Source organism: Rhineura floridana, chromosome 11 (assembly GCF_030035675.1).
Source record: "Rhineura floridana isolate rRhiFlo1 chromosome 11, rRhiFlo1.hap2, whole genome shotgun sequence".
In the NCBI taxonomy this organism is placed as follows: Eukaryota; Metazoa; Chordata; class Lepidosauria; order Squamata; family Rhineuridae; genus Rhineura; species Rhineura floridana.
In genome coordinates, this window is record NC_084490.1 from 11,112,666 (window position 1) to 11,138,877 (window position 26,212).

The 26,212-nt window shown below is 46.8% G+C and overlaps 1 protein-coding gene across 5 annotated transcripts in view; it reads right to left on the minus strand.

The window, feature by feature from the left end:
- Positions 1 to 26,212, minus strand: part of ADCY4 (adenylate cyclase 4) — a 79,051-nt gene that overhangs the window by 22,794 nt on the left and 30,045 nt on the right. For all 5 annotated transcript variants that reach the window (XM_061588668.1, XM_061588667.1, XM_061588669.1 and 2 more), the window contains exons 4-20: positions 24,923 to 25,084; positions 23,345 to 23,494; positions 22,391 to 22,545; positions 22,121 to 22,220; positions 20,652 to 20,779; positions 19,642 to 19,800; positions 17,998 to 18,139; positions 16,370 to 16,552; positions 15,351 to 15,394; positions 14,039 to 14,125; positions 12,707 to 12,776; positions 9,171 to 9,268; positions 7,756 to 7,840; positions 4,550 to 4,687; positions 4,027 to 4,134; positions 3,716 to 3,900; positions 2,926 to 3,010 (exon numbers count right to left, since the gene is read on the minus strand). In XM_061588668.1, the coding sequence (XP_061444652.1) occupies positions 2,926 to 3,010; positions 3,716 to 3,900; positions 4,027 to 4,134; positions 4,550 to 4,687; positions 7,756 to 7,840; positions 9,171 to 9,268; positions 12,707 to 12,776; positions 14,039 to 14,125; positions 15,351 to 15,394; positions 16,370 to 16,552; positions 17,998 to 18,139; positions 19,642 to 19,800; positions 20,652 to 20,779; positions 22,121 to 22,220; positions 22,391 to 22,545; positions 23,345 to 23,494; positions 24,923 to 25,084 (2,079 nt within the window). The remainder of the gene's footprint in view (positions 1 to 2,925; positions 3,011 to 3,715; positions 3,901 to 4,026; positions 4,135 to 4,549; positions 4,688 to 7,755; positions 7,841 to 9,170; positions 9,269 to 12,706; positions 12,777 to 14,038; positions 14,126 to 15,350; positions 15,395 to 16,369; positions 16,553 to 17,997; positions 18,140 to 19,641; positions 19,801 to 20,651; positions 20,780 to 22,120; positions 22,221 to 22,390; positions 22,546 to 23,344; positions 23,495 to 24,922; positions 25,085 to 26,212) is intronic.

The following is a 26,212-nucleotide window of genomic DNA, read 5'->3' on the forward strand; positions in this document are numbered from 1 at the left end:
GCTCCAACTTTCTTCCTTCTAAGCGGCTGTCTATCTGCAAACTCAATTGAATCAAACCTCTCAGTGAGTCGGGGTGTGTGGAGCGCGCCAGTTCATCCAACACTTCTGGACTCAGTCCATTTCTGTAGAAGTACATCAAGGCTGGGTCATTGTACTCCGTCTCCTGAGACAAAACACGAAAAGCATTCGTGTATTGCCCTACAGACCCCCTTCCCTGTCTCAGGGTCCCTAACTGGCGGGCAACCGTCTCCTTTCTCTGGGGGTCTCGGAACATGTCCCCCATCGCATTCTTGAAGGCGTCAAACTGGCCCAATATCTGGTCGTTGCGAATCAAATACGGGGTGGCCCATTTTGCCGCTTCCCCTTCCAATAAACCGATGATGAACGCCACCTTCGCGTCATCAGTTGGGAACTCAGCTCTGCGCACTTGAATGTACAACTCACATTGGGCTAGGAACGTGGCAAACTGTTCACTCTGGCCCCCGTATTGCACGGGGAGCCCCACTGGAGACTTCACAGGGGCGGCCACCCCGGGAGGCGCCGCCTGGACTTGGGCAACCAAGGCATGGAGATTCTGGTTATCCACTTGCAAGGCTTGCGTTGCGGCTCTGAGGTTTTGGTTCTCGGCTTGTAGGGCTTGCATAGTCACTCGGAGGTTCTGGATCTCAGCATACAAAGCTTCCATGGTGATAGGTACTCCCCCTCTTGCTCCGTTCTGGTCGATGTCATCCCCCATGGGAACAGGCTCGAGTAGGGATGGTGGTTGAGTCAATATGTCCCGTCCAGAGCCGAAAGAATGAGGCTGGAGTGTGTGTGCAAGTAAATCTCATTTTATTAGAGTAATGGATACATCAAAGGCATTGCACTTCATAGGAAACCCTACGCTAACTCACTAGAGTCCCTAACTATACTCTAGACATGCTCTGCAGCGTGTGAAGGAAGCTGACTCAACGACCCCCCACTGGGCGTGGCAGGCTTATATAGGAAATGTTTTCGAACGTAATCTCTGACTCCTTTGTAATTCCTGTCTTTGCCCTGTCCGTTTCTCGCGGCGACAGGAACGAGGAGACAGGGGACGCGCATCCAACAGCTCATCTGAAGACACCTGCTCCCGAGCAACAGGCTCGAGGTCAGGGGGCGGTGCCACACTGGAATCCTCCTGGGAACTGCTTGGTAAAGGAGGAGCTGGCACTGACTCAGAAGCTTCCCCCCACAAGTCCTCTGCATCAACTGGGAGCGGTGCGCTCGGCTCCTCGGAAAGGGCGTTACTCGTGGGAACTGACTGGAGAGCAGGCTGCCCCCCTCCCGCATGATCCTGCTCAGACACAACAATCCCCAACTCTGCTTCTTCTGGCTGCAGAGGTGCCTGAAACTCATGCCTCCCCCCTTCCTGTCCCTTCTGAGTTGGCTGCAGCGCAACAGAGATGCAGTTTTCTGCAACCAAAATTAATATATTAGGCGAATGTTTGTACATAAACATGAACATATTGGTGAAAATGCCATACAAAAATGCTATGTATTGGGAGAATTTGATTGTAAAAATGTGTACATTTGTCAAAACTGTATATAAAAATGTGTTTATTAGGAGCAATTCACACTAAAATGCTGAAAATTTTTCATGAGGATTTTTTTAAATAAAAATTAGCAAAATTGCTGCAGAAATGTGGAGAACCACATTTCAGATTGGAAAAATGAAAAACTGAGAGAACTGAAACTGATAGATCCTTCCTTCCCTAGCGTGGGCATGGAATGCCCACTGAGATGTCAGTTCTGGAAGAGGAGGAGCCGAACGGCCATTGCCTGTTTCACCTCTTCCTCTGCTGCAGATGGAATGGCTAAAAATCATGGCAGCTTGCAGGAGGAAGAAACCCCCTTGCCTGTTCTCTGATAAGCCATAGCACTCCACTGTGGGTGGCAAGGATGATTGTAGTGCTCAGCAGGCCTTGCCAAAACCTTCCACAAGCTATATCCAGAATTTGTCCCAGAATCCTTTGCAACGCACAGATGTACCATAGAAGGAATGCAGGGTTCCTTGGCCGGCAAACCAATACCAGGATCCTCCCTCCACCAACTGTCACCTGGCAGCAGTTATCACATCTGGCTGCAACAGTGGAGGGAGGGAGATGGGACACAGGGAAATTCCATCAGCATAGCTGAGAGACCCAAGACTTTTGACATCTCCTTGAACTTTTCCATCCCACCTGGAAAAGTTGTGAAAAAGAACTTGAACCTGTGCTTGTGCATTTCCTCCTCCCTCCCAATCAGTTTTCCTTTTGTGCCATTGTCTTTTCAAATTGTAAGCGTGAAGGCAGAGACTGTATCTTTTTACTTTCTTCTTGAAGTAATTAATAAGCCATTCTGGGAGCCTTTTTAGGCTAAAGGACAGGGTTTTAAAATCAATCAATCTTTAAATAAATAAATGCAGACAGCGGCGTCACTAGCGGGAGTGCGGGGGGGTGCGGACCTCTGGTGCATGCCCTCCCAGGGGCATGGACGAGGTAGCTGGGTTTGTGTGCGTGCACGTGCGCACGCACTCGAGACCAGCCACCCCATCCATGCCCCTGGGAGGGCGCGTGCCGGAGGGGCACCCAGCCAGAGAAGGCCTGGGAACGCCGCCGCGCCTCCCTCGCCCCGCTGCCGCTGCTTCCGGTCTCACCCGACCGACCGCCTCCGAGGAGGAATTGGAGCAGCCTTGCTGGGCAACGGCGTGGGGTGGGGCGGCTCTGGGTGTCACCCCCCTCATGGTGACACCCGGGTGCGGGCCGCACCCTCTGCACCCCGGTAGTGATGCCCCTGAATGCAGAGAGTTTCCAGAAAAAAGAACATTTGAAAAGTAGAGAAATGAGCTTTTCTTGAAATGGATGCTCACAGTCTTCATGGCTGCTTTGTAAGTAGCTTTGCTGCTGGGATGGGAAACCAATTTACCTGTCTGGCCAGAGCCAAGAGGGTGAAGAAGAAGACGAAGAACGAGAATGCTCCCATCATCTTGGGGTCCTTCAGCACCCCAGGCCTAAAGATGGGGGATTTAAAAAGAATAAGAAGAGAGCATCACTCTTGGGTCACCCATTCCCCATAATCCTCAAAGATTCTCCCTTGAATCAAATATCTCCATGGGAAGCTATGATAAGAAGCTCAAGTTTCACAGGAACAAAAGCTGGTCACCTTCCTTACGAGGTGCTGTAGGGGATGATTCAGGTGGGACATTCTACTTCTGTACTGTTTACACCAAGAGTTGCCAACATGGCACCCATGGGCACAGTGACACTCTTGAGGTCTTCCCCTGGTGCCCGTGAAGCCTCTGAACATACACATACATCTAGTCACTCACTGCCCCCTTGGATATGAGGCGGTGAGGGTGGTTACCTTTTCCTCCCTTGAAAAGTACATAGAGCTAAAAGAGGAAGTTTGAAGAATGACACTCTTCCCAATTTCCTCTTTCAGCGCTATGTGCTTTTCAAGGCTCAGATTCATTCTACTGGAGCTGACTTTTACCCAGATCCCTTGGAAAAGTGAAGTGCGTGCACACACACTTTTATTTCTGACTGTGGGGACAGGTCTGATCTGGGGGAGAGGAGAGAGAACTGAGTCCAGAGGGGCGGTGCCCATGAGTCTCGCTCAGAAATTCCCACTTAACATGAGGGATTGGTAGGCAGCCTCTACTTGTTTTCTGCCTTGACATTGGGAGGTTGCTGTGGATTCCATGAGGACTAGTTACCTGAGAGCTGTCTGGTTGGGGTAGAGACGGGAGACGTAGCAGTCGGAGAGCCACGAGTGGGTGTGGAGGAACAGCACATTATAGACGACGAGGCAGAGGGTCAACATGATGAGCTTGAGCTCAAAGTTCATGTGTAAGAAGAGGGAACATGAGAGGAACCCCAAGATGCAGCAGTAAATGTAATACTGGAGGGAGAAGAAGGCAGGGCAGGAGGGAGAAGGGGACAGGGGTGTTAAAAAGTAAAGCTACAGTTCCTCAGCAGCACCCAAGAAAACCCCAGTGGGGTTAATCCCAGAGGGATACATACTTACTGGCACACTGAAGAGAGAGTTAAAGCGAGCAAACTCTTGTGTGTCGTTCAGGCCCACTGTGGTGGAATTCTGAGGTTTTGAAAAGCATGAGGTTTCCGGCATAAAGAACTAACAATCCATGTCCAGAGGGAGAGGGAGAAATAGTGCATTAGAAGGGATGAGGTGAGGCACAGATCAATTAAAAAAAAATCCCCACATTTTTCCAGTGGTTTGCAATCAGTTATGCACCATCTGCACCATACATTTAAGGCACTCTTATACCACTTTAAACCGTCATGGCTTCCCCAAAGTGTCGTTTGTGAAGGGTGCTGACAGTTGTTAGGAGACCCCTATTCTCCTCTCACAGAGCTATAATTACCAAGGATGGTTGAACCATCAAGCCCTCTTCCCAGGGAGCTCTGGGAAACCACACTTCGCAGGCTGCTTTGGGGGAAGCCCTAACTCTTAAGATGGTATAACAGTGTTTTGAATTGGAGGTGCAGATATGACCTTGATTATCAGCTCCCTATCTCTGTGTACATACCAAATTCAGCACAGCCATGGTGAGGACCAGAAGGATGGTGACGATGCCCAGAGAAACTCGCAGCCACGGCTGGGTGCAGATGCTGGTTGAAATGGACGGGACCCAGTATAAGACCTTTGGACCTTTCAGGAAACACTTCTGATGCAAAAGAGGGAGGGGGGTAAGGAAAGAGACAAGAACATGCAGTTGAAGCAGACTCCTGTTTTCTTTATTTTTCCACCCTCATCGTCACAAACAATAAATTCTTAATTTGATTCTTACGAGTTTCTAGAATGGACTTTACATGCCCTAACAGTCGTTAAGAGACCTATACTTCGAACCTGGGGCAAATGCCCGGCAACTATCATGCAATGGTTTGATGACCTAAATGCCCTCCCTACATTTGAGTGTACTTTCTATAAACACCAACTTCATCCAGATACTGGATATTTGGACATGTGGACGGCATACATTGATCTATGTGTGTAAACTAAATGGATGTATCAGTGTTTAAATATCCTGTTAATGTGCGCTGACAGGGTGCTTTCCTCTCTTTTTTTCTTCTTAATGAAATCACAATTTAAAAATCAATTTTTTAAAGAAGAATTTCTATTGCATCTTAGGACGTAGGGGTGGTGGACAAATTTGATTCAGTTTGCGTTTAAAGGCGAAACTACCACATTCTCACTTTTGAAAACAATAGGTGCATTTAAACATTTTTTTAAAATTCTGCTTCTGGTGATCTTGGAAAGGAGCTAGGCATTAGGCTCAGAGTTGGAAGGGACTCCCAAAAGGTCATCCAGCACAACCCCTTTCAGTTGGTCACCTTCTTAGGTGGTGCTGTAGGGGATTTACATGGAATACGTTTCTGAATTTTGTAAATGCAGTTCTCCAGCCAAGTAACATGTACCAAAATGCATTTATTAGGGGAAAGTGTACATAAAAATGAATATATTAGTGAAAAAAATGCAACATGCATTATTTTGGGGGAGATTCCTTTGCAAAAGTTCATATATTTGGCAAAACTGCATTCCAAAATTGGGAGAAATTTAAATTTAAATGCTTATGAATTTTCATGATAACTTTTTTTAAAAAAACACACACACAATCTGATGCGGAAACATGGAGAACTAGAAAAAATGAGAAGCTGAGGGGAATCAAAATTGACCAAGTCACCCATCCTGATGAGCCCACAACTATATATGATGTCAGCAGGATCCACCTTGGGTTGTGCCGATTTAATATTTGAGTTGTATTGTGTGTTGCGATTTTTATCGTATTGTTCTATCTCTTGCATTGAGTTTTGCTTGGTATGCTCTTGTACTGCTATCTTTATTCTGTATAGGTTTTTGAGATATTTTATTTCTTTTTTGTAAGTCGCTTTGAGTTTCATTTTGGGAGAAAAGCGACTAATAAATATAAACAAACAAACAAACACATAAATACAATAAGACATTAAAATTATTACATCTTTACTTCCGCCACCACTGACCCACTTTCCTCCAAGAAGCCCCTGAGCATTGCCTATATTTGGCTCCTCCCACTCCCTCTATCCTCACAATGACCCTGCAAAGTAGGCTAGGCTAGTACATTTTTTTTAATTTATTTATTATTTGATTTATATCCTGCCCTTCCTCCCAGCAGGAGTCCAGGGCGGCAAACAGAAATGCTAAAAACACTTTAAAACATCATAAAAAGACCTTAAAATACATTAAAACAAAACAATGTTAAAAACATTTTTTTAAAAAAAGCTTTAAAAACCATCTTTTAAAAAAAGGTTAGAAACATAATATTAAAGAAAACATATCAAAAGCAATTCTAACTAAATGATGGCTGGCTCCAGGTCTCCCCTGACTGAGTGCGCTTCGTGGCTTAGTGGGAATTTTTGGACTTCTGTTTCCCTTGTCTGAACCCAGCTCTCTAGTGCAGCCTTTGCCAACCTGTGGCCTCCCAGACATTGCCCATCCCAGCGTGGCAGGAGTGATGGGAGTTGTAGTAGTCCAACAACATTCAGAGGGCACCGGGTTGAGGAAGACTGCCATACCCCACACCGGCTGGCTATGCTATATAAAGCCGGCAGGGTTGGGGAACCTTGGGGCTGGAGGTCAAATGTGGCCCTCCAGGCATCTCTCTCTGGCCCTCAAAGCTCTCCTCGTGCCACACCGCTCACTGGCCCTGCTTTGCGCCCTTCTTGTTTGCTTTTGCATGGCTGGAATGCATCCTACGATAATGCCTCTTGCTTGCCCAGACGGAGGACAGCGAAAGGTGTGCCAGTGTGTGCATGGCTAGAAAAAGGTCCCCTGCCCCTGGAGGAAGGTGACCTGGAGCACAGTGTGGAGATTAAGCATAGGAATCCTTCTCCCATACTTTTTCTCCGAAAATCTCTTCGGCTCTGCTGGTTTGGACAGCGGCCACTTCCGACCTCAGAACCCCGCTGAGGCCGAGCAATGTGGCTTCCCCTCAACAGAGCCTTTGCTTAGCATGGAGCCTGCGGCTGCAAGCTTGAGCCATATAAATAGCTCCTGTCTGTTGGGGCTCCAGCGTTGCTTGTGACCCCAAACTGCCCCACCGCAACATTTTGTCACATTGTGGTCACAGCCTGAGAAAAGGGAAATGGGGAAGGGCTGTTGCTCAGGAATAGAGCATCTGCTTTGCATACAGAAGGGCTTTGTTTTTTGCAGATATCATTCCCGGCATCTCCAGGTAGGCTGGAAAAGTTGCCAGGTTGAAACCCTGGAGAGCTGCTTGCCTGTCTTCGTTGACAAGGTCATAGCCGGCACGAATGGACCAATGGCCTGACTCCATTGTAAGGTAAAGGTAAAGGTGTCCCTGCACTTGTAGTGCAAGTCGTTTCCGACTCTTAGGGTGACGTCTTGCGACGTTTACTAGGCAGACCGTATATATGGGGTGGGATTGCCAGTTCCTTCCCCGGACTTTCTTTACCCCCCAGCATATGCCGGGTACTCATTTTACCGACCACGGATGGATGGAAGGCTGAGTGGACCTCGACCCCTTTTACCGGAGATTCGACTTCCTCCTTCCGTTGGAATCGAACTCCGGCCATGAGCAGAGCTTCGGCTGCGTTACCGCCGCTTACCACTCTGCGCCACGGAGGATCTTTCTGACTCCATTGTACAGCCTCCTATATGCTCCTAAGAGATGCCCCTGAAGGTTGCTCAACAGAAAAATAAACAAATAAATCCAGAAGTAACATGAACACGGCTTACCGCTAAATGACCTGCAAAACAGGTGAGGAGGAGGAGGAAAAAGAGGAAGAAGGAAATTCCATAGGATATCCCCAGTGCTTCTGTCCTGGATAGAAAGAGTAGGTGAGGCAGCAAATTTGTATGCATTTGCATTTTTTGTATTCTGCTTCTGGTGATCTCGGAAAGGAGCTAGGCATTAGGAGGACTCCTAAAAGGTCATCCGGCACAACCCCTTTCAGATACAGGAAATGTTCTGCTACAGCAAGGATGGGAAACTTGTTGCCCTCCAGATGCTGTTGGACCCCAACTCCTATCAGGCTGCAAGCCAGCATGGCCAATGGTCAAGGATGATGGGAGTTGGAGTCCAACAACATCTAGAAGGCCTCAGGTTACACACATCTATGCTGCAGTGTCCCTCATAGGGCCACACAGCCTCTGCTTAAAAATCTCTAACAAAGAAGAGTTTGCTACCTTCCAATACAGTCTGCCATACCACTGAACAGCTCAAACTGTCAGGAAGTTCTTCCTGATGTTAGGTAGAGATCCCCCTTTTTGCAGTTTGATCCCATTGCACACAAGCACCAAAACAAATGTTTCATCTCTTAACATGCTCAACATCCTATGCATATTAGATCTCACCAGGCATTGTCCACCCATTTCCAAACTTATCCGTGCATCCACAAGGGCTAGAAACTCATTCTTTGTTCCAATAACTGCCAAGACAGTTTAAATAATTAAAAAAAAACCTGCTGGCTTCTATGTTGTCAAAGGGAAGCAGCCTTTGATGGATGCAGCGACCTGATATCTTTTTGCCCCAGATAGTCTAAACCAGGGATACGAATCCACTTGGAGTCCAACAGCATCTAGAGGGCCAACTCCCATCATTTCCCAGCCAGCATGGTCAATGGTCAGGGATGATGGGAGTTGTAGTCAAACATCTGAAGAGACAGTTTCCCAATGCTGATTTAACCTCAATAGAGTTGCACTCTTAAAAGTATAGTATTTACTAGGAAGTAAGCTCCATTGATCTCTGTGACACTGAACATCCATGTAAACATGGTTAGGATTGTGCTGTCCATCTGCAAAACACCTCTTCCTTTCGAAATTAAGACTGTTATGAGCTACAGATGAGACAGTTCGTTGTGCCCAGATGAAACATCTTTTCCCCATCCCCCATGCGCACTGTTTTGGAGAATATTTGGTGGTTTACTTTGCTTTGTTTTATGTTTAGTTATCATTCAAGCTGAAGAAGAATTCTGCTGAACCTGAAAGCCTGCACGTTATTTTCCTCCCACTGCTAATGGCATGCACATGGGGTGGGAGTGATTCCGGCCAGGCATGCAGAAGGAGCAAACGGTGAAATCGTCTCCCATATTGGGCCCCACTCCTGCTGGAGTTAATAAGCCCCCTCCCATCCTCACCCTCTTCCTGCTTACTTGTAAACCACGAGGATCTGGATGACAAAGTTGGAAAGGAAAACCAAGAAGGTGCAGGCCGTGTAATAATTAAAAGACGGGAGTGCAGAGAGCCGATACTGGAGAAAGCAGAGAAGAAACAGAGAAGAACCCATGGTTAGCAACCACAAACAAGGTACAGGGTGCATCTTCTCTGTACAACATCCCTGCCTTATTCTGCTTCCATCCACTGACAGCTGGTGCTCATTGGGACTGGTAGGGCACTGGTAACCTCCAGGCTGGATTACTGTAATGCGCTCTATGTGGGGCTGCCCTTGACATTGGTCTGGAAGTTGCATCTCATGCAAAATGTGATGGCGTGACAGCTCACTGGGGCAGGGTATCGCCAACATGTCACCCCGCTGCTGAGATAATTGCACTGGCTGCCAATTAGCTACCAGGTTATATTCAAGGTGCTGGTTCTGGTGTATAAAGCCCAATGCAACTTGGGACCAGGGTACCTGAAAGATAATCTCACCCCTTATATACATAGTTGGTTACTATGCTCTGCAGGTGAGAGCCTCCTATAGATACAATATCATCAGGAGGTCCATTCCACACAACATAAGAAGTGGATCTTTAATGTTGTGGCAGCTACCCTTTGGAATTCCCTCCCCTTAAATATTAGACAGGCGTCATCTTTTTGGTGCCTGTTGCACACCTTCCTCTTTCAACAAGCCTTTTAAGTAGAGACCTTTATCAGCCTGAATCTTTATTGGAATTGTTTTTAAAGATGCTTTTATATTATTTTATTTATTAAATTTATATCCCAGCCTTCCTCCCAGAAGGAGCTCAGGGTGGCAAACAAGCAGTAAAACATTTATTTATTTATTTATTTATTTATTTATTTATTTATTAGATTTATTTGTCACCCATCTCGCTGGTTATCCAGTCACTCTGAGCGACGTACATAAAAAGCATACAAATACATTAAAACAGTAAAATCTCAACCAAGAATAGTAGTACTTAAAAACATCTCTAAAACATCTTGAAAACAACACATATTAGAAACATTTTTTAAAATCTTTAAAAACATCTCTAAAACATCTTAAAAATAATTCCAACACAAATGCTGGCTGGGATAAGATGTTTTCGTTTTTTAAAGATATTTTTAAGATGTTTTTAGTGCTTTATCGTCTGTTTGGAGCCCTGGGCTCTCTTTGGGAGGAAGGGCGAGATATAAATCATCACCGTCATCATCGCAACAATAGCAGCCCAACAGTAGGTGGAACCAGAGCCAATGACAGGCATTGACAGGCAGAGTCAAAACCAATTCTAGTTTTGTACCCATCTTCCTCCCTGCTCAGTTCTCCAGGGACAATACTGAGACTCAATGGGAGGAGGCTGACAGCAAGGGACACCCCCCCCCCAGATCGCTTGTAAGAAAGAAGGCAGGCAGGTGGGGGCCAGCTGAGGGCATACTGTGGTGAGTGGGCAGTGTCCCATGTGCCCTAACGTACCAGTCTCCACAGCTTTAATAACCCGAAATGTCTAATGCATGTTTTCTGTGTCCACACATGAAAAGAATCCAGATCGGGCATCCTGAAGTGAGAGTTTACTTAAAATACACCTGCATAGTGTAGTGGCAAATTCAGAAGTGCAGGGTCCCTTCATGATAGTCACAGCCACGCTCCCCTCCTATCCTCTTTTTTGCTGCTAGGTTGAGAATGAGGTCCTTGTAAATGCCTTCTCCTACAACAACAGAAATCCCTGGGAGCAATAAGCATGAAAGGGGAGTGTGTTAGCAACTGAGGAAAGTCTTCTCCGTGGCCGACTTCCCTCCTTCTACTTTGATTGGCTGCAATCAAAGGACAAGAAAGCATGTTAGTAGACTCTTCTGAGTGGCCAAGACACTCCCTTTTCATGCTGATTGCACAGTTGCACAATTAAGACTAGTGCGCCAACTGCGCCCATTCCTGGAGCTGTCTGATCTGGCTATGGTGACACATGCCTTATTTACATCCCTCTTAGACTACTGTAACGCGCTCTACATGGGGCTGCCTTTGAAGACTGTTCGGAAACTTCAGCTGGTACAACGAGCTGCAGCCAGAATGTTAACTGGGGCTGGTTACAGGGACCATACAACTCCCCTGCTGCAACAGCTCCACTGGCTGCCAGTCTGTTTCCGGACACAATTCAAAGTGCTGGTTATGACCTATAAAGCCCTATATGGCTTAGGTCCAGGCTATTTGTCAGACCGTATCACCCTATATGAACCTGCCCGGGCCCTGAGATCTTCAGGAGAGACCCTTCTCACGATCCCAACACCTTCACAAGTGCAACTGGTGGGGACACGAGATAGGGCCTTTTCGGTGGCTACCCCTAGGCTCTGGAACTCCCTCCCTAGGGAGGCAAGAATGGCCTCCTCTGTGCAGTCTTTCCGCCGACAGCTAAAGACTTTTTTCTTCCGGCAGGCCTTTGGAACTGAAGGTTTTAAGGGTAGTGACTGAAGAGGATGCTGTATGTTATTGTTTTACCTGTATGCTCCTAAACTGGGTTGCAGTATTTTAAGAGTATTTGGTTTTAACATCTTAATAGTTTAATCCTGTTTTAATGCTGATTTTATATGTTTATATGCTTTATATTTTTATAGGTTCTTAATGATATGTACTTATTTTTATCTGGAAGCCGCCTTGAGTTCCAGTTTGGAAAAAGGGCGGGGTATAAATAAAGATAATAATAATAATAATGATTGGCTCGTAGGATGCTGGAGACATAGAGACCCTGCTAAGACTCTGCTCCTAAAAAAAGTAAGGGGTCTAAGACCCCTTTGAGAGCCCAGATGACCACATCCCTGATGCACCTGCACTTAAAAGGCACAGCTACATAACTTACATTGCATGCAGTTTGGTCCTAAAAGTGAGAGGAGAGATTGGCCTATCACTGCACTCATGTTTGGTTTTGAATTTGTGGAATGCTCCTCTCTCAATATTTCATTCCTGTTTTGTTTTATCTTGGTTTGGGGGTGGCTTATTTGTTTGATATCGTCTTGTTGATATGTTTGTTTTCATGACGGTTGGGTTCCTCAAAGGTCCCATTAGGAATCTAGGAAGCTGCTTTATTTCAAGTCAGGCCACTAGTCCCTCTAGCTCAATGTGGTCTCCGGGGTTCCAGGTAGGAGAGATTCCCAGCCCTACCTGGAGGTGCTGGGAATTGCACCTGGAACCTTCTGCATGCAAGGCAGGTGCTCTACCACTGAGCTGCGGTCCTTAGTTTAGGATGAAAAGGCAGGATATAGCCGTTGTGTCTAGCAGCCATCGACAGCCTTATCCTCCGTGAATTTGTCTCTTTTAATGCCATCCAAACTGGTAGTAATCACTGCATCCTATGGGAGCAAATTCCAAACCTTATTGGTGAATAGCCAGGCTGGGGGAAGGGGGCTGCTCCTCCTGCCTCCCAGCATTGGCTGCCCAAAGTTGTCACCTCGCTCTGCCTAATGGTACATCCGGCCCTGGCTTCAGACTGGAGTACTGGAAACAAAGCAAAACCAAAAAACGCCCAAGCCCTTTACGGATTACCTCCTTCTCGAGGGATTGCTCCTTGAAGTACAAGGTGATGCGATTCAAATCTTTTGACTTCTTCCATTGCCTACAAGGGGAAAGAGAACAGAAAGAGATTTCACCCAAGGTGACTTTTCCACCAGCTTCCAGCCATCTCCCTCCCCTTGAAATGGAGGTCCAATCGGCCCATGGTTCCCTTGCAAACTACAAGCCAAACAGAGGCACACACTGTTGCCGTACAGCAGCCCTCACCCCGCCAGTGCTCTCCAGTTCTTTTGGACTACAACTCCCATTAGCTCAAAGCCAACCTGTTTTGGCTGGGGCTGATGGGAGTTGTAGTCCAAAAGACCTGGAGGGCACCCAGTTGGCAAAGGCTGCCTAACAGATCCACCCTCTCCACACTTCGTTGTATTTTCCTCTCCTGTCGATTTTCTCCTCCATCCTCTCTTCCATATAGGATCTCTGTGTGCCCCACTTTACAAAGGATAGTCCTCTATTCAAAGTCGGGCTGGGTGAGAAATTTGATTCAGTTCCCATTTAAAGCCAAACCTATCAAATTTGCACTTCCTGAGACAATGAGAGAACTGAAACACAGCCACCCTTTGACATTCACACTTATTTGAATTTTGCAATGCAGTTCACTGAACAAGCAACAGAGAAAGGCCAGTGAGGGGAGTGGTCTGGGGAGAGTTCCAAAAGCCAGGCAAAGAGGCCTGGAGGGCCATATTTCATCCCTGGACCTAAGGTTCCCTACCCCTGCACTAATGTTACATTCTGAACTGGTATTAAATCAATTATTGGAGGACCATGGGGGGGTGTCTAGCATATCATAAACCTCAACAACCAACATCCTTCTGGGTTTCAAACTGGTGAAAGATGAGTCACATAGTGCGGTCACCTTGCAGAAGGTGGAGAAGAGCCTTTGATATCACATGCAATAGTGGATGGGTAGAGGGAATATTAGAAATAGCCATTGGTAAGAGAATTGGTTGCTAGCGCTACTTTTGTCTGCAAAGTGCTGGAGGGGCATGCTCTCTTCCTCATCTTCCTCTCTCTTCTTCTGTCTCTTTACATGCAAATTGTTGCAAGAGAAAATGGGGCTCCTGTAACAGTTGTGTAGGGGAGAGAATTTTGGCAGGTGCAGCTTCTCCAGCACCTGCAATCCAGTCACATGACATGCTGCACCCACCAAAGTGCCCACTTTTGCACAGTCGTTTCAAGCAACAAGAGCCCTGTCTTTGGCTGCATCTGGTCACTTTATTGTGCCGTTCTTCCCACTTTTTCTTGTGCCTCTACTTTCCTTCCCCCAACCCCCCAGGCTTCCTGTACTGCCTTGACCCTAGAACACACTTCTGCGAGTTAAGCTGTTCAATCAGTTGAAAAAACTTCTCGTCCACGCCTTCCAGGTCTTCATCTGGGCTCTTGGGGGCACGGCCGCTGTAATAGAGTGGGGAGAAGAGGGGAGAGGAGGGGAGAAGGCCAGGAAGAGAAATAAGGGTTCAGGAAGAAATCAAACACACACTATATATAATGTGCCATAAAGCTCAATAAACCAAAGTGGCCAGGAGAGGGCGCAGCTGAATAAGCAACTGAACTCCCAACACTCTGGGTCTAAGGCAGGAGGTGGAGAACATTTTCCAGCCAACAGGCTGGATCCTCACGTCTCCCACCCCTACCAGTGCTGTTTTGACAGGTGGGCAGAGCTGCCCACCTGTCAATCACCTGATGTCATCATTACATCAGGTGAAGCATGTTTCTTTGCAACAGCAGAAACACTTTGTCAGTAGGCGAAGGCACAGGGGATTGCAGGCACCCCCAATCAATCGGCAGCGCCTGAAAACCCCTACTTTTGGCAGGAAGATGTGCCTTTCCCTGTCTCACAGCTGATGTCATCTATGATATCAGATGTGAAATGAAATGTACTGCCTTCAAGTCGATCACAACTTATGCCGACCCTATGAATGGGGTTTTCATGGTAAGCGGTATTCAGAGGGGATTTACCATTGCCTTCCTCTGAGGCTGAGAGGCAGTGCCTGTCCCAAGGTCACCCAGTGAGCTTCATGGCTGTGTGGGGATTCAAACCCTGGTCTCCCAGGCTGTAGTCCAACACACTAACCACTATGCCATACTGGCTCTCAATATCAGATGTAGGACAAGGCAATTCAGGATGCTCACCCACTTTGGGCAGACTTTCCACCATTTCCCCTTGTGAAATGCATTCTGGATTCTGAGGCCTTCAAGTTGTGCCAAGAGGACTGCTCTAGGTGGCCCCAGAGCAGCTCGCTCTGTTCTAGGCCTTGCAACACACATCCTGAGAGACCTAGCAGACCCCAGAAGCCTCTGGAATTGTGACCGATGCCATTGGATTTCTGTCCCAACCTGGGTAGCTCTGCCGCTGTTGGAACCACAGACTTACATGGATGCACAACCATTTCTAGTTGTGGAACTCTAGCCCCACAGATCTGTAAGACCAAGGAGCATCACTGCACCCAAGATGGTAAACTGCAAGATGCTGGCTCCAAGCCACAAGGCCTGATCTCCAGCACAAAGCAAACTTTGCACACTCTTTTTCACCCCACACGTATACACTCTTTTCTCAGTAATCCGTTTGGTCATCTGCCATTCGTCCTCACTCCCCCTAAATAAAAGACCCCCTCGTTACCGTTCCATGGTCTTCTGCTGGTTCACGGACCCCAGAGAGATCTCCTGAAAGGAAAGAGAACTGCTGATGCTGTTCAACTGAATCGAGATACAACACAATTGAGAGTCGGGATCGTTCTAGATCATCTGTTCATTGACTGTTCATCCTGGTTTGTTTGCACGGAGTTTAGACGGCACTGGCTATTTACTGAGCATTCATTCTGATTGGTTTGCAGGGAAATTAGAGGACTGTTGCATCAAGCAGATGCTGCCTCATATTTTCCAGTGCATTTTCCTTCACTTTTCTTCTTGCAAAAAGGTCAATTTGGGGGTGAAGGTGGGGGTGGAGATGCAGGTTGGTTGGTCAAGGCCTCCAGATCACAGCCTAGATTTGCTGATTGAATCCCACCTGGAAATGGCAACTGTCTGGAAGACAGTGTTGCCAGAGAAACAGTTAGGAATCCTCATTTCATAGCTTCAAAATTCTTGGATTTTGCTCAGATTTCTTTTACCGGGAGGGTGAAGTGGGGGTGGGTGGGAAAAAATCCAATTATTGCATTCCTCCTCTTTCTCTCAGACAGCAGCAACCCCAAGCACATCCGTTCCACCCCATAGCTTCATGTAGGATTCCCCTCCCTTCCTCTACTCAACTCTTAGCCTTTTTTCCACTCCTATCCCTCCCCGTGCCTGTACTGCATATATAAGTGCTACAGACACTGCTAAAGATACTGCTTTTAGTTGGAGGCATACAAAGGAATGTAGGAAGTTGCCTTATATCAAGTCAGACTATCGAACTCAATATTGTCTATACTGACTGGCAGCGGCTCTCTAGGGTTTTAGGCAGAGGACATTCCCAGCCCTACCTGTAGATGCCAGGGATTGAACCTAGAACTTCTGCATGCAGAGCATACGCTCCACCCCGAGCTATTGCACAGCATTTTACCCTGGCCCTAATTCTCATACATCTGGCAGCCCCAAGTCCCAGGGAGAAGAGGAAGTGGGTTGGGTGGTTGTGATATGAGCGCCACCTGCTGGACGTACTGAGTAGTTACTCCGGACAAATCCTGCTGGTTCTGCTGGTAGGTTGTCGAGGTGCTTGAGGTTGGCAAAGGGTTTGGCTGCCCCCCAGGACTCCAGGTAGCGAGTCATCCTGGCCGAGGCCCTCATCTTGTAGCCCTCACCTGGCACAGATGAGAGAGTGTCACTGGAGCTTTCTTCTTCAGCCTAAGGACAATAGAGAACCGGAAGTGGAAAGAGGTCACATGAGTGACACACCCCAACCAGCCAGCATCATATCCAGGACTGCACTGATTCTGCAAAGCAACAATCACATTCAGGGGCAATAAGCTGCACCACCTGAGGTGGTGGTGGGCCTACCCCCTGTTTGAGAGAGCCAGTGTGGTTTAGTGGTCAGAGTGTAGGACTATGACCTGAGAGACTAGGGTTCAAATCCCCACTCAGCCATGACGCTCACTGGGTAACCTTGGGCCAGTCACAGTCTCTCAGCCTAACCTACCTCACAGGGTTGTTGTGAGGATAAATGAAGAGGGAGGAGAACTATGTATGCCACCTTGAACCCTTGTAAGAAAGGTGGGATATGAAGGTATAATAAATAAATAACAATAAAAAATAAGTGACTCTAAACTAGTTTTAGGTAATCTTCTTCAGCCCAAGGGCCACATTTCTTTCTGAGCAACCTTTGGGAGGTCCCATGCCAGTGGCAGGCAGGATCAGAGGTAATAGTGGCCAGAGGAAGAAATATAAAGTTTTACCTTTGTACAGTAGGCTAGTTTCTACACACAGTCACTATTCCACCACGATTCTCCCTCCAGGCAAGCATGAGGCATAATCAGCAGACTTCAAGAATAAATCCCAGCCAAGACAGAACACTTGGGGTGTGAAGGAATATGGCCTGGAGAGAGTCCCAAGGGCCAGACAAAGAGGCTTGGGAGCAGGGCCGGCACCAGGCATGCTGGGGCCCTCGGGCATCAGCCTGCCCCAGACTCAGGTACCCACCCGCATGCCCCACCTACCTTTCCCTTGAAATGAATGCTGGCCACGCGTGCTTGCCATCAACCAAGATGGCAGCAGAGGCATCAGTTCCTTAGGGAAGCCTCGGCCACCATCTTGGTTGATGGCAAGCATGCGCCTGCAATGCAGCCAGCATTTACTTCAAGGGAAAGGTAGGTGGGGCATGCAGGCAGGCATCATGGGCCTGCGTGGTAGTAGGGGGGTGCCTGGGAGCTCCCTCTCTGCAATCCATGGCAGGGCCAGGAGCTGATGCTGCCACAGGTCGTGGAAGGGAGCACTACCCACCCACCCTGAGGGGCTCTTCAGGGGCCCCTTGGGCCCCAAGCCAGGTCCCAACCTGGCTGCCCTCTGGCACCAGCCCTGCCTGGGGGGTGCACTAAGCTCCTGGGCCTGAGGTTTCCCACCCCTGCTCTAAATCACACTAGCCACATTTGCTTTGAATATGGAGTCAATATTATATTTTATATTGATTTGTGTTGTTGTTGTTGTTGTTGTTGTTGTTGTTGTTGGGATATGTAAACCACTTGAGAGATTTCTACTGAAATATGAAGTGGTATATAAAAGTTAACCAAATTTTAACTTTCACATGGGGTGAGACCAGAGGGGTCTCATAGCCACGACTGTTGAGAGCTCCTCACCTTGGGGTCAACGACCAAAAAGGTTTTGATCCTGTTCTCCCTCAGGTAAGAGTCTAGACAGTTCCCGGGCCAGTAACAAACTTCCTCCACATCATATACACCATCCAGGTGTGACAGGGTAGCCTCCGTGATATGAACCCTCCTGAAAGGGAAAAGAGATTGTTATGTAGAAGGCTACAGAAGATGGAAGTCCCCACAAGACGCAGAGGCCCCATTCACACTATATATTTAAAGCAGCATCATACCACTTTAAACAGTCATGGCTTCCCCCCCCAAAAAAAATCCTGGGACTGTAATTTGTTAAAGGTGCTGAGAAGAGACCCGTTCCCATCACAGAGCTACAATTCCCAGAGTTCTCTGGGAAGAGGGATTGACTGTTAAAACATTTTGGGAATTGTAGCTTTGTGAGGGGGATGGGGGGACTCCTAACAACTCTCAGCACCCTTATCAAACTACAGTTCCCAGGATTCTTTGGGAAAAGCCATGATGGTTTAAAGTGGCATGATACTGCTTTAAAGATATAGTGCAGATGAGGCAAAAGAAATGGCTGTAGGCTTCTTCCACACGCTACTATCAGTTCCCTTGCCAATTTGCTCTCTAGTTTTCCCACATAGGACATTTCCCTACATGCATCACTAAAGGCCATCCTACAGCTGCTCTTAGAGTTGGCCAGTGGCAGATAGCAACTGAAGTCCTGTCAACGTAGACAAGAGAACAAACAGAGGTCACAGGTCATTTGTTCACCATACAGCAGAACTTGGAAAAGTTACTTTTTTGAACTACAACTCCCATCAACCCAATCCAGTGGCCATGCTGGCTGGGGCTGATGGGAGTTGTAGTTCAAAAAAGTAACTTTTCCAAGCTCTGCCATACAGTAACCATTTTCCAGTCATGCACAGACATTCATATAACCCCTCTCTTTCCTGCCTGCAGACAGCAGCAGTGCCTACATCCTTTATTTCAGTCAACCTCTGAAAAATTACCCAGCGTACATTTTTCAAGGGAGCACCTGGACATCTTGTTGGGATGTTTTTAGATAAATGTAGTTGTAGCTGATAAAGAAGGTGGAGATCCAATAGCAAATTTTATTGGTATGTCTACGATTAAAATTTAAAAATAGCAGTAAAGTGGTCAACCAGCCAGTATCGGCCTAGTCTGAGCAGTAAAACACTGTTCTGACAAGGAATTAATATTGGGGTCTGAAAAGAAAAATCAGATTCTCCCAGGCTCCACCCCTAACCAGCCACAATCTACTAAGCTCCACCTCCACCCACTAATTCCATCCAGGCTCTGCCCCAATCTGCTAAGCCTCACCCCCCAGCCTACACCAGATCCCCCATTGACTTTGAACTTGAATCTTCCAGTTTGAACCTGGCTCTCTATCCAAGACCTACAGGGCTCTTCTAGGGCCTACCCCCTCCCCTAGAACCAACACAATCCATGAGGGTCTGCTTGAGTTCTACCTGCCTCCACTCTGCCCTAACCCACATATAGCAGGACAGTCAGAAATGTGTTGAGTTATTCATTGTTGTTGTAATTCCTCCCCAGGCCACTAGGGACCAGTGCTCAATGACATACGCAAGAACCAAAGCCCCTCCTTTACCAAAGTGGGAGCATCCCTGCTCACCATCTTGTTTCTCTCACCCTGGTATGCCTCCTGCTTCCATGTAATTGGCTAATGTCACGTCGTCAGACCAGACATCGTACTGCCACTTCTGGAGCCCAATCACCCCACACAGGACGTTCCCTGAATGGACTCCGACTCTCATATTGATGTCCACCCCAGTGGCATCACGCAGCTTCCTATTTGTGGAGGCAAGTAGAGCATAGTTTGATTAAAATGTCTAATCCAAATCAGTAAGAAAATAAATGAAAATGGTTTTTAAAAAGTGAACAGGGACACATTTCCAAACTGCACACATTTTAAACTAAAAGAACAAGCCAGAAACATTGTAAAAAGTTGGGGTGTGATTAAAGATGTTGCTGGACTACATATTTCATCATCACTGTCTATTGCCTGTGGTGGCTGGGGCTGATGGGAGCTGGAATTCAGCAAGATCTGAGGTGGGCACAAGATTGAGGAAGGCTGATCCAGAGCTTAAGGATCGGCAGTTTCATATGGGAGGATACAGTCCTTGAAATATCCTGGGCCCTGAACATTTAGGGCAAGAAAGCTAATCAGCCTTTTGAATTACCCCTGGAAATGAACTGGAAGCCAGTACAGCTTATCAATGTGCTTTTAATTCCTGTTTACCCAGGCATTTGATGGCTGAAGAGGACTGTTCCTGGAGACCTGAAGGTCTAGAGTGTTTTTAACCATAACTCTGCTTTAGAATGTTTTTAACTGTTATTAGAATGCTTTTCCTTTTCTTGTTGTTCAGTTGTTCTTGTTGTTATGTTTGCTGCCTTGGGCTCCTTTAGGAGGAAGGATGGGATATAAATTCAATAAATTCAACAAATAATTTTAAAGTTTCTTTGACATTATGATTTAAAGACATTTCTCAAAGACAGAGCTGAGTGACGCACATGCCAAACCAGAGCACCCCAATGTAACTGCTGCTCAGACCCCGTTCATGGCTGAAGATCTGCTTCCCACAGGAGGAAACTAAATTTTCTCCCCCTCACTTCCATAGCACTTGGCCACATCCACTCACCTGATAGCCTGGCACATGTCAAGGCCCATCTTGACGCAGTTCCGGGCATGGTTGGGCAATGACACGGGCAGCCCAGAGACGCAGTAGTAGCAGTCACCCAAGATCTTGATCCTCATGCACTCGTTATCCTAGGAGGGAACATGGAATGGGTGCAAGTTTTGTTACCTGAGACAGCATCTCGATTTCTTGGGCAACAGACACATAATTATGAACCACTGATTTATGGCCTCACAGATTGGGACCTTTTCAGCACAGAGGGTAGGATATTTCTGGGGCCACGTTGGCATCAAACACTTAGAGCAGTATTATAACACATTTAACAGTTATGGCTTCCCCCAAAGAGTCCTGGGGACTGTCATTTGTTGAGGGTGCTGAGATTCCTTACTCCCTTCATACATCTAAAATTCCCAGAAGAGGAATTTATTGTTAAACCACTCTGAGAACTGTAGGTCTGTGAGGGGCATAGGGGGTCTGCTAACTACTCTCTGCACCCTAGGACCTTTTGTTTGCAAAGCATGTGTTTTATCACTGAGCATTCCAAAAAAATTAGGAGCTCCCAAGATTTGAGACCATACATACTGCAAGCACCACAGAGCAGTCCCTAACCAGGAAAGGGGTATTACACTTCAGTGTGAAATGGCAAAAGCCTAAATATAAACATAAAGCTGATGTATTTTACAGTTTAATTCATTTCTAAGCTGTCTTTCAGCAACACTAACAATTCAGCAAAGCCATCACAGAGGTCTACCATTACAGTCACAATAGCCAAACATCAATTTTGATTCAGAACAGGGGCCCTGGCATACCCCGACAGAGGCTAGGCCCCAATAGCCCCACCCCCCTGTGCTACAGCTGTGCTGAAGAGATCAGGCCCTAAAGCAGTGGCTCCCAAACTGTCACTCCACCCCACAGGCCACTTGACCGCTTATTATTTTTTTGCCTGTTGCAGAAATTGCAATGTGCAATGCTAGACACTGGATGATTTTTAATTGTGTTTGTATTGCTGAAATATTGCTTATATTGCTGAAATTGTATTTTGTTGTATTACAGTTTGAATTCCATAGAATGCATCATAAGGTTCAATCATAAATAATAAAATGCAATAGAATAAATAAAACACGATTAAAAATAACTATGAATGCTGTTCACAGCTTCTGCTCTCACTGATCTTCACTGACTCAATGCAGAGGACCTGAATGAAGCTCATGGACCACAGTTTGGGAACCCTAAAGGGCAGAGCCAGTTAGGTTACATATCTAAGACAGAGGTGGAGAACCTGTGGGCCTCCAGGTGTTGGTGGATTCCAGCTCCCATCAGATTCAACCAAGGTGGACAACGATCAGGCATGATGGGGACTGCAGTCTACAACGCCAGGAGAGCCACAGATTTCCCAGCTCTGATCTAAGTAAAGGAACAGATTTAAGGTATGGGGAAAGGTATTTTTGGAGATTAAGAGGTCTCTTACTCACCTTAGCGATCTGATCAAGTTCGTTGAGCATGAGGACTAGCTCCTTTGGGGAGCATTCACTGGCCAAGAGTGTGAACCCAACAATATCAGCATATAGGATGCTATAAGGGGGGAGGAGTTGAGACAGAGAGAAAGAAAGATGTTGGGTGGAATCATGGGGCATACTGGAAGTCTTGCCTCCTCCCTGCATTATTCTCCCTTCCCTGTCCCCAGCCACAATAAGCCAGGTCAGGCCATCTTGTAGATGATAGATGATGTTAAAAAGGACTACCTAACATTCTGGTGGCGCTTGACGTAGAGGTTATGGAAGTTATTGGCACTCTCGTGACGGTGCTGGGTCTGGCCTCCATCCCGTAGTCGCTCGATGATCTCGGCCTTCATCTCTAAGGCAATGTAGGCTGGAAGGATGGAAAGGAGAAGGTGCTCCTGGGACGATCAACATAGGAAGAAGTTGGGGAAAATAAGCAACAAATGAGTTAGCTTGCAGAATCCTACTTAAACTGGACTAAACTAACATCATGCTAACTTCAGCATTCATTGGTTTATTGCTGAGCTCTTTTCACACTACAATTAACTAGTATCAGAATCTGAGAGTTTCCCACGTCATGAGTTTATTGGAATATTTCTTTGTGTCTGCAAACTGATTGGAGAATGAGTTTCTCTGTGGATGAGTAGAAGAATGTCCAATCTTTATCAATGGACCTTTATCCACAGGAAGGTTGCAACCTCCAGGAAGGTTTCAAACTCAGGGAGGACGTAACGTCCAGGCAGATCTGACATTCTCTGTGTGTAAATTAAAGGCCAGATAGAATGGATGCAGGACAGAAGGGTCTAATCTCCATCTGACAGGACTGTAGGGAGCTGCCCTACCAAGTCAGACCATTGGTCCACCTAGCTCAGTATTATCTACACCAGTGTTCCTTAGCCTGGTGTCCTCCAGATGTTGCGGACTACAATCCCATCAGTACCAGCCAGCATGGCTGATGGCCAGGGATGATGGGAGGTGTAGTCCAAAACATCTGGAGGACAAAAGCTTGAAACAGTCTAGGTTTCATTGACAGGCAGCTGCTCTCCAAGGTTTCAGCCAGGAGTCTTTTTCCAGCCCTACCTGGAGATGCCAGGAGTAGAACCCAGGACCTTCTGTGTGCAGAGCATGTAGAGTTGGAAGGGGTCTATAAGGCCATCCATGTGTCCGACCACTCCTCATACCTTCTCCCGTGCTCACCTGGTGCCGTTTCTCAGACTCCAGCTTGACTCGGGATTGGATGAGGTTGAAGGTCTCGTGGAAGGTCTCCCCCAAGGCCACCTCCATCAGGTGCTTGTGATAGGCGCCCACCAAATTCCCACAGACAAAGATGACTAGATTGGCCAGCAGCTGGAAGCACATGCAAAGAGATAACGTCAGATTTATGAGATGAGGGTACTGTGCAGGGCAAGTAAGAGAAAATCGAGGAACAGAAGGCAGTCACTTGAGGTGGCAATCACTGGCATCAAATTAAGGGAGTTTCGATGAAACTCCACCAATTCATTCATGCAGAGATGGGGGATGTGAGTGCCAGGGGCTGAATGTGGCCCTAGACGTCTCTCTATCTGGCCCCCAGGACTTTCCACGGCCATATCCTACTGGCCCTGCTTTGCAACCTCCTTGAGTGATTTTGCCTTCCTAGAATGTGTCCTTGAACTCTGATAATGCCTCTTGCTTACCTAGGTGGAGGCTAGAGAAGGGTGTGTGAGTGTGTATGTCAACTAGTCTCCTGTACAAAGGTAACACTTTCCTTCATTGCTCCACCCACTTTTGCTTTTGGCACCATCCACCACTGGCAGGTAAGGTTGCCTAGAAGGGAATGTGGCTGAAAAAAAGCTCCCTCAACCCTGCATGGTAGGGATGATAACAGGATGGATGGATGGATGGATGGATGGATGGATGGATGGATGGATGGATGGATGGATGGATGGATGGATGGATGGATGGATGGATGGATGGATGGATGGATGGATGGATGGATGGATGGATGGATGGATGGATGGATGGAGAAGAGGAATGGCAAAATGTAGGGATTCATAGGAGGAGGACAGAGGGATGACCTGGCAGGTAGGCAAACTGGCGGGAGGAGGACAGGAAGGATGGTAAAGTGGACAGGCATATGTGAACATGGGCAGCATGGAGTAGGGATTATATGAGGGTGGCTCTAAGGCTCAGATAAAGTAGGGCAGGAACAGGGAACCTGTGGCTCTCCAGAAGTTGGTGAAATGTGATAAAAGCTTGTGTCACAAAAAAGCCATGGGAAACGAAAGAACGTGGGGATTAAGGGCCCTGCCAGACTTCTTTTTTATAGTGCATTCATGATAATTTGCGCTCATGATACTATCATGTGCAAGCCCACTTTCAACACTGTTTGTGCCTACACACAGTTCAGGTCAGGCACACTGCTTCATTTCCCATCAGTGTGTGCCCTGGAATTTCCTGCTGAAATCCTGTAACTTTTTTTATATTTCAGATGTTCTGGGTTATTTTTCTTGTCCCACTTTTGCTGTGCTGTATTGCAAGAGTGTCCCTCCAGATGGCAATAGTGCAATAAAAGTTGGGGAGCGTAACAGAACTCATAAAAAGGAAGGGTGTATGGATGCTCCAGTATAAATCCACCACTCGTGCACTCTTATTGCACCAGTGGCATGTAGCAAAATACACCTGCAAAAAAACCCCACTAGTCTGGAGGGAGCCTAAAAAGCAAGCAGAACAGTAGAAGCTAGTAAGAATGTGACAAAAGCAATGCTAAGGGAAGAGTGGGTGGGTATGACTTACCTGCAGGGCCAGCTCGGACTGCGAGCCGTACCCCAGCGAGAGGTAGACACTCAGGACTATGATGTGGGAGAGGGAGGAGACCAAGCCAGCAGCCACCGCATCTTTCATGCCCACGGGCAACATGGTGTAGACAATGAAGATGATGAAGAGGAAGAAAGAGACCTTGGAGGAAAGGAACTCGACATCAGTACCCCCTTGTGAAAGGATTCGTAAGAGGAAAATATAAATTCTATTTGTGTGTGTGCGAGGGTGGAGAAAATCGCTGTCAGAGAATCTGCTCAAGGGTTTCCCTCTGTGTTTATGCTATCTTTGGAAGAAGCATCCTTCTGACCAGCTGAAAAAGACCTTCCCTATTCCTGGTGCTGCCAGACATAATATCCATCTAGTTCTTCCATATGTGATATTCATCTCCAATACACACAAAACACTTCCCCTTAAAAAATTGCTGCATTTCATTTCTTGATGTCTTTCGTTGTACTCCCTCACAACGGGAAAGGGCCGTAGCTCAGTGGCAGAGCGTCTGCTTTGAATGCAGAAGGTCCCAGGTGCAATCCCCTGCATCTCCAAGTAGGGCTGGCAACATTTTCTGCCTGAAACCCTGGACAGCTGCTGCCAGTCAAAGTAGACAACACTGAGCTAGATGGACCAATGTTTCTGACTCTGTCTATGGAAGCTTCCTACATTCCTACATTTAGAAGAACTAGTCCTTTAGAGTAAAAATGATCAAAAAGCAGAGCTTGTGGTACAAAAGTTGCAAATTGTGCCTGCTTATCAAAACTGGAGCACTTCAAAATTGAAATGGAAACTTCAATTGCCATGGAGCAACTAGTACAGCAAGAGACCAGTGCAAGACCCTGGCCAGCAAAGACTTAGCTGCAGACTAGAGATAGAGGAGAAATTCCATTCAGTTTGCATTTCAAGCTGAATCTATCGAATTTGCACTTTCTGAAACAATATGAGAACTGAAACACAGCCATCCTTCAAAATTTGCACGTATCTGAATTTTGTGATGTAGTTCTTCAACCAGGCAATGTTTACAAAAATGCATATACTAGGGGAAAGTATGCACAAAATGAATATACTGGTGAAAAGAACATATAAAAATGCATTGTATTAGGATAAATTGCTTGCCAAAATGTGTACATTAGTCAAAACTGCATACAAAACTGAATTTATTAGAAAAATTTGCACTAGAAGAATTTTCATGAGGATTTTTGGGGGGGGGGACACAAAATGCTGCAGAAATGTGGAGAACTGAATTTAAGACTGGGAAAATGAGAAACAGGAAGA